The sequence below is a fragment of the Lithobates pipiens genome, unplaced genomic scaffold (genome assembly GCF_037356315.1).
Source record: "Lithobates pipiens isolate NorthernLeopardFrog02 unplaced genomic scaffold, aLitPip1_a1.2 Scaffold_16, whole genome shotgun sequence".
Classification (NCBI taxonomy): domain Eukaryota; kingdom Metazoa; phylum Chordata; class Amphibia; order Anura; family Ranidae; genus Lithobates; species Lithobates pipiens.
The window spans coordinates 549,891,485-549,909,476 of NW_027507748.1; the positions used below are offsets into that span (position 1 = coordinate 549,891,485).

The 17,992-nt window shown below is 40.1% G+C and overlaps 1 protein-coding gene across 7 annotated transcripts in view; it reads right to left on the bottom strand.

Moving 5' to 3' along the window:
- Positions 1-2,689: 2,689 nt before the first annotated feature.
- The window catches only part of DGKA (diacylglycerol kinase alpha), a 334,273-nt gene continuing 318,970 nt past the window's right edge, over positions 2,690-17,992 (bottom strand). For all 7 annotated transcript variants that reach the window (XM_077483431.1, XM_077483430.1, XM_077483426.1 and 4 more), the window contains 6 exons: positions 17,779-17,843; positions 16,936-17,026; positions 11,437-11,629; positions 7,480-7,600; positions 5,733-5,793; positions 2,690-3,707 (listed from right to left, as the gene is read on the bottom strand). In XM_077483431.1, the coding sequence (XP_077339557.1) occupies positions 3,627-3,707; positions 5,733-5,793; positions 7,480-7,600; positions 11,437-11,629; positions 16,936-17,026; positions 17,779-17,843 (612 nt within the window). In that variant the 3' untranslated portion in view covers positions 2,690-3,626. The remainder of the gene's footprint in view (positions 3,708-5,732; positions 5,794-7,479; positions 7,601-11,436; positions 11,630-16,935; positions 17,027-17,778; positions 17,844-17,992) is intronic.

Genomic DNA, 17,992 nt, shown 5'->3' on the forward strand with positions numbered 1-17,992 from the left:
GCATTTTAGTCCAAATATGAGATCTGAGGACTTTTTGACCCAGATCTCATATTTAAGAGGACCTGTCATGCTTTTTTTCTATTACAAGGGATGTTTACATTCCTTGTAATAGGAATAAAAGTGATCAATTTTTTTTTTTTTTAAACAGTGTAAAAATAAATAAAATCAATTAAAATAAATAAGAAAAAAAAAAAGGTTTTTAAAAACGCCCCGTCACGACGAGCTTGCGCACAGAAGCGAGCGCATACATGAGTAGCGCCCGCATATGAACACGGTGGTCAAACCACACATGTGAGGTATCGCCGCGATCGGTAGAGCGAGAGCAATAATTCTAGCCATAGACCTCCTCTGTAACGTAAAAAATGCAACCTGTAGAATTTTTTTTAAATGTCACTTATGGAGATTTTTGAGGCTAAAAGTTTGACGCCATTCCACGGGCGGGCGCAATTTTGAAGCGTGACATGTTGGGTATCAATTTACTCAGCGTACCGTTATCTTTCACAATATAAAAAAAAATTGGGCTAATTTTACTGTTGTCTTTATTTTTTATTCAAAAAAGTGATTTTTTTCCAAAAAAAAGTGCGCTTGTAAGACTGCTGCGCAAATACGTTGTGAAAAAAAGTATTTCAATGACCGCCATTTTATTCTCTAGGGTGTTAGAAAAAAAAAATATAAAATGTTTGGGGGTTCTAAGTAATTTTCTAGCAAAAAAAAACAGTTTTAAACATGTAAACACCAAGTCTGAAAAAGAGGCCTGGTCCTTAAGCGGTTAAAGTTATTTTTTTGTGTTTTTGGATAGAACAGGGTGTTAGACATCAGTACAACTTGGACAGAAATTCTGTCTGTTAGATTCACATTCTGCTCTGATGACTGGTACTGGTACTGGTACAGGAGGTGAGAGAAAATATCCCCAACAGGAACAAAGTCAGCAATAAAAACACTTTAGGGGTAATGGTTAGAGCCTTCTACTGCGTCTTTAGTCACTGAGAGAGGAGTGAAGTAACATAGGGACAGAGTCATTTTATAGAGAAATGAGGAACAAATCTGTGCAACAGAGGCACAAACAACTTGGTAGAGGTTTTAACCCTTCCCTAATCATGTAGACTAGCTGTAAAAGGTGGGGGCTCCAAATCTGTCATCCTGAACCTGACTTCATTAACTAGTGAGCCACTGGAACAGGCATCACCTGGCACATCATGCATATTTTGTACACATGAATGAACGAATGAAATACTTGTATAGTGCACAATGCGAACTGAATCGCCTCTAGGCGCTGTGGCGAGCTTTGATCACATATCGGCAATGCAGGGCTGCTGATAGGGCAGTACAATCAGCCCTGATGTACTGGGCCCGCCCAGATCAGCTACACAGTGGGGCCCGGGCATCATAAACAATTTGTTACTGCATTTAAAAAAAAACATTTTCTAAACTCTTCCCTGCTTCCACTTGCTTACAGAGTGGGTACATTGTTTTCCTGGGCCTCATCTGGTCAACGTAGGGGCTCAGGAGGGGAGCACAGCAGAGGGACTATTTCTTTATTTTCGGGGCACATATACATCACGCCGCCCCACTATTTTATTAGTCCCGGCTGGCGGAGTGATATTTTCATTCCTCCCCAGATGTGAAGAAGCTGAATGGCTGACGGAAGAGCAGGAGGAGATCGTGGCTGCACTGGACACAGTGAGTGGGAAATGGAGGAAAGAATACTCACTGTGTCCTATTATATATCTCACAGCACAGCAGGGTACAATCATCACACAGGCAGCACAGCAGGGTCTCTGTCATGGCTCTGTGTTACATTGCTTTTGGGTGCTGACTTTGTTATAGTTGTACTGTTACAGTCTGTTATATGCAATAGAGCCATAAGTTAACTAAGCCAGCACTCAACAGCCATGTGACATAAAGTCATGATACATTCATGTCATGATAGAGCCCCTGTTTACTGTGATGCCTGTGTGATAATTGTAACCTGATGATAATAAGAAACATGCTACTTTAAAAACTAATTTGGAGGAGCAGTAAACGTGCAGCGGAGCTGCATTTTTACTGCCCCCCAAACCAATCGCCTTTAATTGCTTCCCATCGTTGCTGGATTGGAAGGTTGATGATATCTCGATATCATCAATGATATGCTCAATCATCACGATATGCTCTTGAACAAGCATATGATCAAACTGATCTTAGCTTGAGCAGATGCTTTGGAGGGCAGAGGACAGATATGGGGTCTAAAATACCTCATATCTCCCTATAAAGAAGACCTGTTCTGGCCCTTGCTATCACAAGGAATGTTGTCCATCCCCTGTGAAAGCAAAAATTACAATAAAAAATGTAAAGATACAGTGTAAGATTTTTTTTATTTGTAATTAATAAAATAAAATTGAAAAGAAATGTAAACTGCCCCCTGCTCCTTCATGCTTGCTAATTGCAAACATGTTTTGGCTTCACACGCATATGTAAACGGCAACAAACCTGCATTTCACTTCAAGTCGGGGTCAGGGGTGGGGGCAAGGGCGTGGTTGAAGGGGGCCCTGTCAGGTAGGCTGTACGGGGCCCCATGATTTCTAACAGCGGCCCTGCGGCAATGACATTATCTGTTGTTCATGCTAACATTTGCAGTAAGGAGGTAAGGTAATAACAGAAAAATGCATCCTGTGGAGAGTCCCTTGTGAAGCACAGTCTAAAAACCGCAAAGATTTTATTAATTTATTTTAAATTAGACCCTAAATCAGAGTAATCTCAGCCATGGTTTATAATCATTCCTGGTATATGCTTCATAAGTTAAAAAAAAATAGACAAAATACATAAATAAAAACAGTGCAGTGTGATCTGATCTCCTATGTGGTTCGTACCCATGTTAACTGCAAAAGAAGATCATGAGTCATGTTCTGCATGAGCTGTTGTACTGTATACTGCACCTATGGAACATAGGGCAAAGCAACTTGTGTACCATCCTGTACAGCTGTGGGCAGCTGCCACCACCCCACCCTTAAACACAAGCATGACTTGGGATCCTCAGATTAGGTCTTCTCTTTAAAAGTGAAAGGGGGTCAGGCTATCGTATTCTGAGCATTCTCTGTATAGACAAGTTTTTTTTGTGTGATAATCCAGTCTTCTGTTCTAACCCTAGTCTAAAGATGCTGGATTCTGTAAACATAACAATTACAATCCGAAAGGACTTTTTTGGCGGCGGAAGTGGCACAAAATGAAATAAAATATGGAAAATATACTCTTCTATTACTATAGACGCTATAGTAACACGATTATCTGTACAACAGGTTTTAAGAGCAAAGCATACGTGTGCAGAGAGAATATTTTACAGGTCTTTAAAGATAACATATATTCTATTGTCATTATTATATGACCGCATTTAAGGCTTTCATAGAACAGGAAACTGGCACTCTGCTTATATAATTGGACACGTGTTCTAAAATAAGTGACAGCCCAGCTGTTACCCAAACTACTGTAAAGCACTGCAGATGGCAATGGGGTTTTCTGTATATGGGCTGAGACAGCAGCACAGTTAGAGCAAGAGAAATAGGAAGGGATGGGGTTATGCTGATAGTCCATTGACTTCTGATGGCAGAAGGAGTCATCGTCATCAAAATGAGGAAAGTCCATCCTAGATATTATTTAAGAGAAAAAAAGCTTGAAGAGCGCGGTGGGGGTGCCAGCATCATTGGAGCCTGATTCTTGTGTGTAATTTTAATCTGGAAGACAGAATATAATGATCATTCATAGTTAATCAGGTTGAAAAAAAAAAAAAAACAATTACATCTAGTTCAACCAATAACAGAGAGAGAGGAAAAAAATCAAAAAAAAAATCATGCAATCCCATATACACAATCCTTTACCCACAGTTGATCCAGAGGAAGGTGAAAACCCCCAGAAAAGCATGCTCCAATTTGCTACAGCAGGGGAAAAATTCCTTCCTGATCACTCAAGAGGAAAATCTGATATTTCCCGGATCAACTTCACCTATAAATGTTAGTACCCAGTTATATTTTGTACATTTTAGGAAAGAATCCAGGCTCTTACTGTGAAAAAAAACCTTTCCGTATTTGGAGATTAAATCTCTTTTCCTCTAGACATAAAGTGCCCCTTTGTCCTCTGTGATGACCTTAAAATGAATAACGCAACACCAAGTTCCTTATATGGACCACTTATGTATTTATACGTTGATCATATCCCCCCTTAAATTTCTCTTCTCAAGAGAATAAATTGGGTTACTCTAATCCAGGGGTAGGCAACCTGAGGGCCCTCCAGCTGTTGTGGAACTACATTTCCCCATGAGGCATTGCAAGGCTGGCAGTTACAATTACTCCCAGAGGCAAGATGGCACTCGTAGGAGGGCTCCAGGTTGCCTACCCCTGCTCTAATCTTCCCTCATAGCTGAGCTCCTCCATGCCTCTTATCAGTTTGGTTGCTCTTCTCTGCACTTTCTCTAGTTCCCCAATATCCTTTTTTTTAAAGCAATGTTTAGAGCTCCTACACACCTATGCATTTTAATGCAAGTCACCATTTGAACACAGGGTAGCTACTGTTTTCAATAGGGATAGTTCAGTGGCTTGCATTATAGAAAAAAAGTTCTTGACAATTTTTTTTTAGCCTTTAGGTTGTAAGCTCCTCCATGGGCAGGGCCCTCCTATTCCTTCTGTATTGAGCAGTATTGTAATTGTACTGTCCCCCCTCTACATTGCAAAGCCCTGCGTAAACTGTTGGCACTATATAAATCCTGTATAATATTAATCATTTTTTTAAGCACATCAACATGTGTTGACAGGCTCATAGAAGTCATGTTATATGCACTATCAACAAATAACAGTGCATGTTCAAGAGGCATCCAAAGAATTGCATCAAGCACAAGCACATTGGTGTGGAGCCGGCCTAAATGAACTGAATTACATATTGCTCTCTAGTCTCTACTTGTCACAAATCATTCTTTGGTTACAGCTGTAACATTTTTACTTTTATGGGGTCTGTATTAGGCCAACATCACATGGCGAGGGACATGAGAGTTTTTATTCTTTGATTTAGAGGGCTTAGCTTTGATTTGAAGCCATTTTCAAAAAATCTGCGCAAAAAGCAACGTGCAAGTAATCCAGTAAATTTCATTTAACTGTCTGCGGCCACATCAGTTCTGACCGGTTGGTTTGGGTTAGGGTGCTTTCACACCAAGGCATCAGTGACGTTTTTGCAGAGGTTTATGGCTGCTAGCGGGGAGCTTTTAACCCCCACTAGCTGCCGAAAAAGGGTTGAAACGACCTGCAAAGCGCCACTGCAGCAGCGCTTCTGCCCATTAATTTCAATGGGCAGGGGCACTTTAGGAGCGGTGTATACACTGCTCCTTCACCTCCCCGCAGATGCTGCTTGCAGGAGTTTTTTTTAAATGTCCTGCCAGCGCATAGCCTCAGTGTGAAAGCACTCGGGCTTTCACACTGAGACTGCATGGGAGGCGTGTTTCAGGCACTTTACAGGCGCTATTTTTAAGCCCAAAAGTGCCTGAAAAACGCCTCAGTGTGAAAGGGGTCTTACTGTTCCATCGTTGTTGCTTTTAGCACTGCTTTATCAAGCATTACAAAGTCATGAATACCAATGCTGCAATAGGCTTCCAGAAAATTGGTACAATAGTAGTACTATACAACTCCAGTCCTGAAATTTAGAGGAAAGGGACAGCTGTAGAACAATCTTCTTCCTATGGTTTCTAAAAACAGGTACAGGTACAGAGTTATTACCGTGCAGGGAGGCTGCATCCAGGGTTCCCCATCAATCTGCATTGGAAGTGGCTTTGTGGTTCTGCATGAAAAAAAAAGTTACAATTTTATACGTCAGCCCAGCTAAACTGTATAATTTATTTGTTAAATTTTTAAGAGACGTAGTAAAAATAATAATATACAGTATTTTTCTTCAAATAGGAGGAATTTTAGTCATCTTTGATTTTCAAATTTTGCATGTAGAAATAATGACACTGTTTGAAAAATGACACCAAAACATATTTAATAACCTCACATATTACACGTCTTTTTTTCCAAGATAAATTGGACTTTAATTTGGCTAGGTTTTAATTAGGAAGGGATAATTAAAACAAAAGTGTAATAGTCACCCCCAGAAAATTACCACAAAATATAATTGACAAAACCTTTTGACCAAAAGGCAGTGGCAATGTGATCACCCAATTACAGGAATTTCAGAGCTGGATGCATTTTTAGCAGGATCATCAAGTATTGCTCAATAACTTCAGAAGAAATCTGAGCCTAGGTTCACACTGACTCAGCTGACTTCAGCTGAACTGGCACGATTTCAAACCGGCAATGCAGTTCGACTTAGGGGGTGATTTGAGAGACATCTGTGTGGGTTCCTGCACAGATGTCTATTCAAATCGCCTCCAAAGGAATCGGTGCAGTGCCGCAAAGTCATAGTCGCCCCGATTTGAACAGTGTCATTGCCGGCAATAGCTGCCGATTTGAAATTGACAAATCACATGCCAAATTGGCCCAATGTGAACATGGGCTTAAGGTGGTTTTAAAGGCAGAAGGTTTTTTGTCTTAGTGCATTCTATGCATTAAGATAAAAACCCTTCTGTGTGTAGCTGCTGCCTCGCCCCCCTAATACTTACCTGAGGCCCCTCTCTATCCAGTGATGTTGCAGGAGAGACTCGGGTGCCCGGGACTCTGCCTCCATATTGGCTAGCACAGCAGCAGTGTGCAATTGGCTCCTGCTGCTTTCAATCAAAATCAGTGAGCCAATAACGATAGGGGGTGGGGCCTAGCCGTGGCTCCGTGTCTAAATGGACACACGGAGCTGCGGCTTGGCTCAAGTGCCCGCATAGAAAGCCATTTGCTGTGGGGGCACGCAACAAGAGGGAGGGGCTAGGAGCACCAAAGAGGGACCAGAGAAGAGGATTTGTGCTGCTCTGTCCAAAACCATTACACAGAGCAAGTAATTATAAGATTTTTGTTATTTTTAAGCAAAAAAAATTAGAGACTTTATCATCACTTTAAGGCATAACATGGGGATATTTGCATACATTGGTGAGCTGAGCTGAAAGAATGTTTTGGTTTGCCCACACGTATAAATTATTTTATTTTACACTTTTTTCATAGGTAATGTGGATTAGGTCAGGTGAGATCTGATCCAGACCTGCAAAATGTCACTTATAATAGTGATCTGTTGCTCATGGTTATCAGCTGTGCCCTGTATGAAGATGGCTGCTGTACCTCACAGGATGATGTCACAGGCAATATCCGAATACTTTCTCTGTATATACAAAGTAGAATCGTAGTTGCACAACACAGCATTCTTATTAAGTGCTTTGTAGCAGGATCCCAAGATTCTTCTTTTTTTTTTTTTTTTTGTAACTCCTTTATTTTTCAAAGGGTCAAGTAGAATACAAACAATGACCAGATACTTACAGTAATAGCGTTCTCAATACAATCGACATGTATATAAGAACAGTATAGAGTCAAAGTTATAAATACTCACCGAATAGTAAGCTCTGAGCATTTGGCCAGTCGTTTTCTTGCACTTTTTAGTCCAGTGTAAATTTGTCCCATCTCAATGGCACCCTCAAGCCCCACCACTTCTAGCCTCTTATCACTGAGGTCTGTGGAAATAAAAGCAGGAAAAAGCTAAACCAACAATGCTTCTCCAAGGAGAAATGCTAAAAAAAGTCCTCATAACGCTGTTAATTTTGATTTAGTTTTAGTCATAGTCTTTTGACTAAAATACAATTTTAGTGTTAATCAGTGGTGGCCTGTCCATTAGGGACACCCGAGCGCCGCCCCCTCTATCCCATGCCGCCACCCCCTATTCATGCCCTATCCATCGCCGTCGCCACCCCCTATTCATGCATCCGGTCCCTTTCAGGACGCCGGGTGCCTGAGTTACAGCGGCAGAGGTGTTTTTTTTTTTTTAAGCACCCGATTAGAGCTAGAGGCTTCAAAATAGGATGGGCTTGTGGTGCACAGCACTGCGCCAGGAACCCACCCAAGTGTTACAACAGCAAATGAATATTCACTGTTGCTACACTGATCCTCCTCCCGGGCCAATCGGGAAGCAGGTCTGATACCCGTCACCCAACTGGCTGAAAGGACAGACGATCCTATTGGACGCCTAGGAGGAGGGGAGGAGAAACACCGCAGAAGCAAGTAGGAGAAGACACAGGAGCTGCTACCCGATGTCCCAATGCTCGCCGCAGCCTGATGGCCGCCGATGCCCCGATCCTCGCCGCGCCTTGATGTCCGCTGCTGCCCAATGCCTAGATGGGGTATACTCCTGGTGTTAAGATCTAATAACATGTTATTATTTATGGTATTAAGGTCTGAACATGCATTACAGACACAGATTTAGCCCTTTGTCACATAAAACGTCTTTGTTTTATTAATAAAGTTTCATAAACAAACAAAAATATTGCAATAGCAACTTTAACCACTTCAATAAAAGGCATTTTCACCCCCTTCCTGTCCAGGCCAATTTTCAGCTTTCAGAGCTGTAACATTTTGAATGACAATTATGCAGACATGCAACGCTGTACCAAAATGACATTTTTATAATTTTTTTTCCCCACAAGTAGAGCTTTCTTTTGGTGGCATTTGATCGCCTCTACGGTTTTTATTTTTTGGGCTATAAACAAAAAAAGAACAACAATTTAGAAAAAAAACACAATATTTTTTATTTTTTCTATAATAAATATCGCAAATTTAAAAAAACAAAACAAAAAAATAAATTTCCTCAGATTAGTCCAATATGTATTCTTCTACATATTTTTGGTAAAAGCCCCCCCTCCCCCGCAATAAGCGTATATTGATTGGTTTGCACAAAAGTTATATCTCCTACAAAATGGGGGATAGATTTATGGCATTTTTATTATTTTTTTATTTTTTTACTAGTAATGGTGGTGATCTGCGATTTTTATCATGACTGAGACATTGCGGCAGACAGATTGGACACTTTTGACACTATTTTGGGACCACTGACATTTACAGAGATCAGTGCTATAAATATGCACTAATTACTGCATAAATGTCACTGGCAGGGAAGGAGTTAACACTGGGGGCCGATCAAGGGGTTAAATGTGTTACCTAGGGAGTGATTCTAACTGTGGGGGGTGGGACTGACTAGGGGAGGAGACTGATCGGTGTTCCTATATACTAGGAACACACAATCTGTCTCCTCTACCCTGACAGGACGTGGATCTCTGTGTTTACGTCTACGTTCCTGCTCTGTCACCAGCAATTGCGGCTGCCAGGCACGCACATCGACTCCCAGGTGACACGCCGGACACACGTGCGCGCCCTATACCACCGGGAAGCCAAGGATGTCATATGAAGCCCGCCTAGTATGGGAGATCCCACCTGCGGATGTCATATGACAATACATGGGTATTGAAGTGGTTAAAATAGAAAAAAAACTGTATGGCTGTAATGCCATTGTATATAGTACCTGAATATATTACCAATATTAAATATTAAGATTCTTATTTTTGTTTTCTTTTAGCAGCTTAGCCTCCTTAGCGGTATTCCCAAATCTGGCTTGGATTGGAATTTCAGAACCAAAAGCGGTAACCTCGAGCCAGACTCGGGATCGCATCGCAGGATCCAGGAAGAGCTTACTTACCTTGTCCCCTGGATCCTGCGATGTCCTCCCCGCTGTGTGAGTGGCTCGTTCTCCGCTCGATTCATCATGGAGCCGAGCTCCATTCCCTGTGAGCGTTGCGACGAGAGAAATGTGCCAAATTCAAAAAGTGAAACACACACTACACCTACAGTACACTGTAATATTACAGATGACATTACTGCATGACATTATTTCACATCCCCTTTGTCTCTAGTGGTTTCTCCCGTGCCCTGCATGCAGTTTTATAATATAAAAACTGTTCTTTCTGCCTGGAAACTGGAGATTGTCCATAGCAACCAGAACCGTCCCTTTACATCAAAAGTGGTTTTAGACCAGCTAGAAAACAGTGATAATAAATTAGAATCACTCGCAGAATTGAGCGATAGATATTTGTGGGCAGATCCTTCATCAACCACTGAAGAATAATGACAGCAACAACTCTGCAACTGAGCAAATTTCAGTGTTTTTGATTTGATTACATTATTGAATATTTTTTATTATTATTATATTATTTGGTATTATTATTTATAGTTATTTATTATATTATAATTTATGATTTTGTTTTTCAAACTTTATCATACCCGGGATGTCTACTAGACGCTGGTGTGGACAGATTTAAGTGCGTTATTTCTAAGAATTACAGGTCTACAATATAAAACGCCAAATTTCCATGCAAAATAATTGTACCGCTTTCAGCACCAAATATTCATACCACCAGGGAGGTTCGTAGATGCCCCCTACTTATTCCTATGTGATAGTGCAGTGTTAATTTTGACGTCAAATTTAGATAGTTTTAGTCACAGTCTTTTGACTAAAATTCCATTTTAGTTTTAGTCATAGTTTACAAAAGAGGGGGGGAGGAATATTGGGACTTTGAATGGGAGGTAAGGAAAAGGTTCATGCCCCCATCCCTATCTGTATACATACAGAAGGGGGGAGGTTGGTACTGCATATTGAATTCCTTATGTTTTTCTGCATGTGGTATTGTTTTTTGCTATGCCAATATTTGGCTTATTAATAAACATCATTTGTCTATACCCATATTATTATGTTTTGGTTCCACCACGCACACCTCATTTAAAGTCCCAACCTCCTCCCCTTAGTCATAGTTTAGTCAATTAAAAAAGTGGTAATTTCAGAGATGAAAAGATTTTCGTTGATGAAATCAACACTGCCTCATAATGGCCTGCATATTGATAGAGAAGGTTTAGCAAAAACCTCTTTTCTTTCATTAGAGGCTTTCTTTTAAAGTGGTTGTAAACCCTTACAACCAACTTTGACCTACAGGTAAGCCTAGATTAAGGCTTACCTGTAGGTCCAAGAAATATCTCCTAAACCTATACGGTTTAGGAGATAATTACCCGAAGACAGCCACCGCTGTCTACGGCGCACAGGCGCACTGGGCAGGCCCCAGATCGCGGCGATATGCCGCGAGTGTTGGCTCCCGTGCGCATGAACCCGGAAGTCGCTCCGGGATACATGGCAGCGGCGAAGAGGAAGACGGAGGACCGCTTCGGGGGCTTCGTTCTCAGGTAAGTTATTCATAATGAGCTAGTATGCTATGCAGCCTTACAGAGTGCGTTTTCTAAAAAAAACAATTTTTGCCTTTACTTCCTCTTTAATCCACCCACATTTTCCCTATTTTGAAACAGAAGCACCAATTAAAAAAATTCTATCCTTTAGACCTTTTTAAAGCAGTCCTGCCATAATCATGACCACTGAATTGTATGTTGCAAGAGATTCTTTAAACTGGATACCATCTTCACGAGTACAAAATTAGAGAGACCAACATGTTTATCCTACCCTTTAGGCCCTCTGTCTCACCTTGAACACATGACTTTAAGGCCTCGGGATCAGTGATGGCCTCTGGCAAGTTCTGACATGAAGCGTTTCGAGCTTCTCCCAAAGGTTTCCTTGTCTCTCCCCACAGGTTGGAGCCACCATGCATGCTTGGAATGTTAATGACAGCAATGCCTTCTAAAGACACAGAACTGAGATCCAAAAGGGAGTCGCAGCACTTAAACAGATACAAACATAAGCAAGAGTTAAAAAAAATACACTAAATATACTATAGTATTAATATTATTCACTAGCTAAAAAAATTAACATTTGATTTTTGTGCTGGTGAAGTAGATTTGTCATAATCTGTGATAAGGCCAACACCTTATAAGTATTTCTCAATAAAAATGAACTATACTCACCTCTACTCCAGCGTTGCGGCGTCAACATGCTCCCTCGTCAGCAGCTGACCATCTCGATTGACTGGGCCTGGATGACGCAACTACTGCTCAAGCACAGGAGTTCATTCATCTCGGAAGATGCTGAAATTGTACACTGAGCTATTCATGTGCAGCTCTGTGTACACTGAGAGCAAGGAGGTACGATTTTTTTTTTTAATGCAGAAGAGACCTAATATGCATTACAAAGCCTGTCTGTTTGCAAATTATTTTTTGTGAGTAAAGTTCCACTTTAAGAGCCAAGGAGATTTTTTTCTACCCCTCTTCACTATACTGGAATGTGGTGACATAATGCAATCTCATCAGCTCAGCAGATCCAGTGCATGTTTTACAGGTAACATCAGGAGTGATTTGTTTGCTTATCCACAGAATATAAGTTGGTGATTGGGCCTGAGGACAGGTTTGGACAGTACTATAAATACATTTTTACTAATATCCAGCATTGTTTTTACTAAAGATAATTTTTCTTAAAGTGATTGTAAAGTCTTGTTTTTTTTGTTTGTTATAGTTATCTGCTCTGTGTAATGGTTTTGCACACAGCAGCCCAGATCCTCCTCTTCTCGGGTCCGTCTTTGGTGCTCCTGGCCCCTCCCTGCTGTTGAGTGCCCCCACAGCAGGTAGCTTGTTATGGGGGTACCCAAGCCGAGCCTCAGCTTCCTGTGTCCATTCAGATACAGAGCTGCGGCCCGGTCCCACCCCCTTTCTGCCCTAATTGGCTGACTGACTTTGATTGAGAGCAGCTGGAGCCAATAGCGCTGCACTGCTGTCTCAGCAAATGAGGAGGGGAGTCCTGGACAGCTGAGTGTCTTGTGCAACATCGCTGATTCTAGATAGACCTCAAGGAAGTATTAGGGGATCTGTGGCACACAGAAGGCTTTTTATCGTAATGCATAAAATGCATTAAGATAAAAAAACCTGACTTTACAATCACTTTAAGCCCGGGTTCACACTGATGCAAATTTACAGCGGGTTTGACGCAGATTCGCAGGTCATGTAAGAAGCATAGTATTCCATGGCTTTGGTTCACATCTATGCATTGCGAATTTGGTGCGAGAATAAAAAAAAGGGTCCTGTGCGTGTTGGCTGAGGATGCTATGCAAATTCCTATGGTGCAGTGCAAATTTGATCTTCATAGGCTTCAACTGAACTTGCAGTAAACTCGCAGCAGACAGTTCACATGCAAATTGTTCACTGTCTGCCTCCTGAAACTCACAGTAAATTCGCACCTCACACAGGACAAAGAAGCAGGTCAAATCTGCAGTACATCACATTGCAGTAGTGTGAACCTAGGCTAAATGTTCTGCTCAGGAACTGGGCAATACCACTGCTATAATTCTCTTGCCAATATATACATTCAAAAACCCAAATTTAACCTTGATTCTCCTATCAGCAAATCAAAAATAAGTAGCTGAAGATTCATTGAATGCACTACTTGTGGGAAAGACCACTAATGAAAAGTTGTATACGAGGATCCAAGAGAATCCAAACTTAATGTAAAAAGACAACGCTGTCATAATATTTTTAATAAGGAAAAGGTGGAGGTTTACAGAAATATTGGTTTGATCATTTTGACAATATTTTGTGATAAAGTTTACGTTTTTATAGTAAGTGTGGATACTCTGTGATTCTCATATACAACTTCTCTTTTGGTGGTCTTTCCCACAAGTAGTGCATTGAGATATTGAAGTTAGAGGATCACCCCATACATGTGATTACATGATACATTTTGAATATTTATTGAATCCATATATTTGAAACAGAAATGAATAAAAAGAAACACTGTGGAATGTTTTGAATGGAGACATAGAAAAATGCCTGTGCAGTTCATGCCATTATATACCATGCTACAGGAATCCCTATTATGTGTAAAGCTGGCCAAAACAGTAGATGGAAAGATGGAAATCCCCCCTAAATGGGATTTTAAATGGCAACAACACTACCAAATCAATATTTATTGAAACAGAAAAAAATGATCATTCGCAAGTGTGATGATCTCTGAAAAACATAGCAATAGCACATAACATGGTCATTACTAGAAATGTGCACAACAAAAAATTTTGTTTTTAGGGCTGTTACCGATTCAAATTTTCGTGTTCGATTAATTTTTTTTTTTTTAATCGATTAATTGAATAATTTTGAATAATTATAACGCATATACAGATCCAACTACTTTTAGCTGATCTCCTTGCATTGTAACTCTGCATTAGTCAGTGGTAAATGTGGTATACACTATATACAAATCACCCGACACTAGTTCGTTTCCACAATCCATGACTTAACTTCACAGTTCACACAAATACGTTTTAAATTCAAACTGTAGCACTGACGTAAGTAATTTTTTTTCACACAGTAGCGTGACAATCCCTCCACCTCGGGTCTAACTAATCACTCTCACCTTATGGCATAGACCCCTGTGCAAACAGGTGGTCATGCAAGCGGGTATCAAAAGGGTTAACGTGGACCATAAACTTCTCTCGCGTCTCCTTAGATCTCAACAAGGATGCCAGGTAATGGGTAGAAAGAAAAGATCTAAGTGCTCACCGCTTAAGTATAAGATTACATTTTTGTGTTCAAACACAAACTACTCACATAAAGATGATAAAAACATAGCATGTAAAGCCGACAATCGTGTTAGTTCCATAGGGCAGCAGCAGGTGACGTCATGCGTAGCTCCTCCCCTGTATGCGTTATGTTCAATCAGAACTTCAATGTCACCAGACTTCTCCCCCCTTCCCTTCATTAGCAGACGGAGGCACTTGGGGAAGGGGCGAGGAGTCCGGTGACGTCGATGTCCGTGATGTCACCGTATCTCCGACAGAACTCCCTGAAGACCCGGAAGCCGGCGGAGAGGTGAGTAACGATCAAAAGAATTTTGATCGATCAAAAAAATTAATCTTTAATTTACACAGCCCTAGTTGTTTTGTTTAGTTACTTTACATTTCCATTGATTCGTAATTTCGTAAGACGCAAGTTTTCATATTTGGACTCGTTCGCATTTTCGTAAGTTATATTTTCGTTGATACAAAATGATTCGTAATTGCGTTCGAAATTCGGTTAGATAATAATTTTCATTTATTCGGTACACTACTTGTAATTTAGTAATTGATACTTTTGTGAGATTGCATTTTTCGTTGATTCATACTTTCATAGGAAATAAAGAATAATAATCCTATGCTTGCTTTTCTAATAAGTCCTGTACTTACTCCAGTCCACTCCCTCAGTCACGAGACCTGTCTCCTCAACTAAATCTAAAAAGATTCAGGAATGCAGTGTGATGCAGATACAAAAGGGATAAGCTGATTGGCTAAAGATATAACTCACTAATACAGTGCCCATTCGAAAGAACGAATAGAGAACATGAAATTAAGAACATACATATTAAGATACACTTACACTGTCCATTCAAAAGAACGATTCAAGAACACGAACAAACGAAATTACGAACAGACAGAGAAACAAAATTACAAGCACACAAATGAAAATACGAACATATGAAATTACGTACAAAGGATTGAAAATACGAAATGCAAATCATTCATTATAGATGTCATTTTCTTTCTTTTACGGTTTCGAAGTTTTGTATTTTTGTCCATTTGCAAGTTGGTATTTTTGCATGTTTGTTATTTTGCTTATTCGTAATTTTCGTATTTTGGTTCTTTCAGCTATTCGGACGTTTGAATTGATCCGAATGTACGAATACTAACAAATTCCTACGAAAATCTATTAGTTACAAACCGAATCGCACATGTCTAGTCATTACAGTGAATGCAAAATTGCATGTATTTATTAATTAAATTACTCTGCAATATCCGAGACACAATCTTTGGTACGTGACGCATTTCAAATTCAAGCACTTCGTCAGGAGTAATGATGTTGAACATATATGTTTAAACCCAAAAAGCGGCGGGTTCCGAAGATTGTTTCTCAGATATTAGAGAATACTAGAATTTATCAATATGTGCTATTTTGCATACACTTGTAATGACCATGTTATGTGGTATTGCTATGTTTTTCAGAGATCATCACGTGTGAATGATAATTTTTTTTTATTTTTGTTCAATAAATATTGATTTTATTTGAAATTTTGGTAGTGTTGTTGCAGTTTAAAATCCCATTTAGGGGGAATTTCCATTTTTCCATATACCAAGAATGTGGCAACCACCTACCATGTTTTTTTTTTATGGTGGAAAAATCCAAATATAACAGTAGATAGTACAGTAACGAACAAACGTTTGCATGAACATTTTCAATGACTTCTAAAACAACGTACAAAAGACCTTCAAAAATATTGTTTGCTTTTAACATTAAATTTTGGAACAAATGAACTCTACTGAATGAAAAGCACATATGCTGTTAGAAGTTAGCACATTCAGGGAAAATTTTTCGATCCTTATCCTTCTTTTTTTTTTTCATCACTGCGGAAGAAAATTACCCCACTAATAATTAGAATGTCGAACGAACATTTTTTTAAAACAAAGAATTTTAATCGATATTGTACTCATGTATGGCCAACGTGTAAGTGTAAGGCCCCCGACAACTACCATTTTACCTGTTAGTGTTACATTGGTTTCCATTTGGCAGGATGTCGTCATGTAAAAATACCCGAAAAATGTTCAGAACCCACATTAAGACACACACTAAATATAACCAGGAATGTACTGTATAGTGACAATCGTATATACAGACAATGTATAACAAAAGCAGGGAAACAAAATCAATCTGGAAATGCAAGTAGGTAAGAAAGTGCAAAGCACAACCAGAAAATTACAGGCTAAACATGGAAAGAGGGTAAGACAAATGACAAAGCTAGGCATGATACAGGACAGGATCATTCACAAGGTGCTTGAGCATACATTGAACAAAGTACTGAAGCACCTTCAGCATGGTGCAGCGTCTGAATATTACAGAGGTTCAGGATCGGCTCAGAGCCACCTTCTGGTGACTACTGGAAAGAATACCAGAGGAAATGCAAAGCAGAGAGCCCCCAGCAGGTGAGAGGCAGTAATTGCCAGGACTTTATAGTAAACTCTTCATACAGGTACAATGGCATGCTTTGTCTCTGATAGGCATTAGTAAAAACACTCACCTCTATTGTTACATAATCCTTCAACTTCTTACATGTAGAGAAAACTGTTTCTGATGTTGCAAACTCGAAATACCAGAGTTTATTCTTCATCCTACCAACCAAAAATTGTATATTCTGAATAAGTCATTCATTCCATCTGTGTATGTTTAGCATAGTTTTCTTTAGCTTTAAAAATATAGCAATATGCAGTAGTAATAAAGGTAGTTCTGAAAGATAAGATTTTAAGGCTCGGTTCACACTACTGTGACATGGGATCTGACTTGTGGGAGCCCAAGTCACATGACATGTCAAATTCAATATTTTCCTATGAGAGCCGTCTTAAAGTGGTTGTATACCCTTTTTTTTATATTTTTACCTACAGGTAAGTCTATAATAAGGCTTACCTGTAGGTAAAATGAATATCTCCTAAACCTGTATGGTTTAGGAGATATTCACTTTGAATGCAGCCACTGACGTCAGCAGCGCATGCGCTGTGAAGGTCTGACCTCACGGCTCTGGCCACTCACAGCGCCGGAGCCACAAACCCAGAAGACGCGCTGAGGGGGAAATGTCAGCTTCCTCGGAGGTGACCGGGATTAGCTGCCGACTCCTCGTTCTAAGGTAAGTATTCCATAATGAGCTAGTATGCGGTGCATACTAGCGCATTATGCCTTTGCCTTGCAGTTTTTTTTATGTGCGGGTATACAACTGCTTTAACTGACACTATACAAGTCGTTCCGACTTTAGAAAAGGTTCTTGCACTACTTTGGTCCGACTTGGGTGCGATTTCAGCCCTTGTACAGGCTTGTCGCAGCTGTTTGAACTGAGCCAAAGTCTTCAGCACCTCAGCATCCCCATATTCACCTGCTGTTAAACTTCTCAGGATATTTCTCCCTCATATTGTGGAAACGATGTGCAATGGAGGCATCCTGCAGAAAGGAAACATTGTAAGGACCTATGACAGGCAAAGGTTTCCATAAAACTGATTAATTGGTAGTAATGTACAGTAAAACCTCGGATTGCGAGTAATGCGGTTTACGAGAGTTTTGCGATACGAGCTGTTTAAAAATAAAAATAA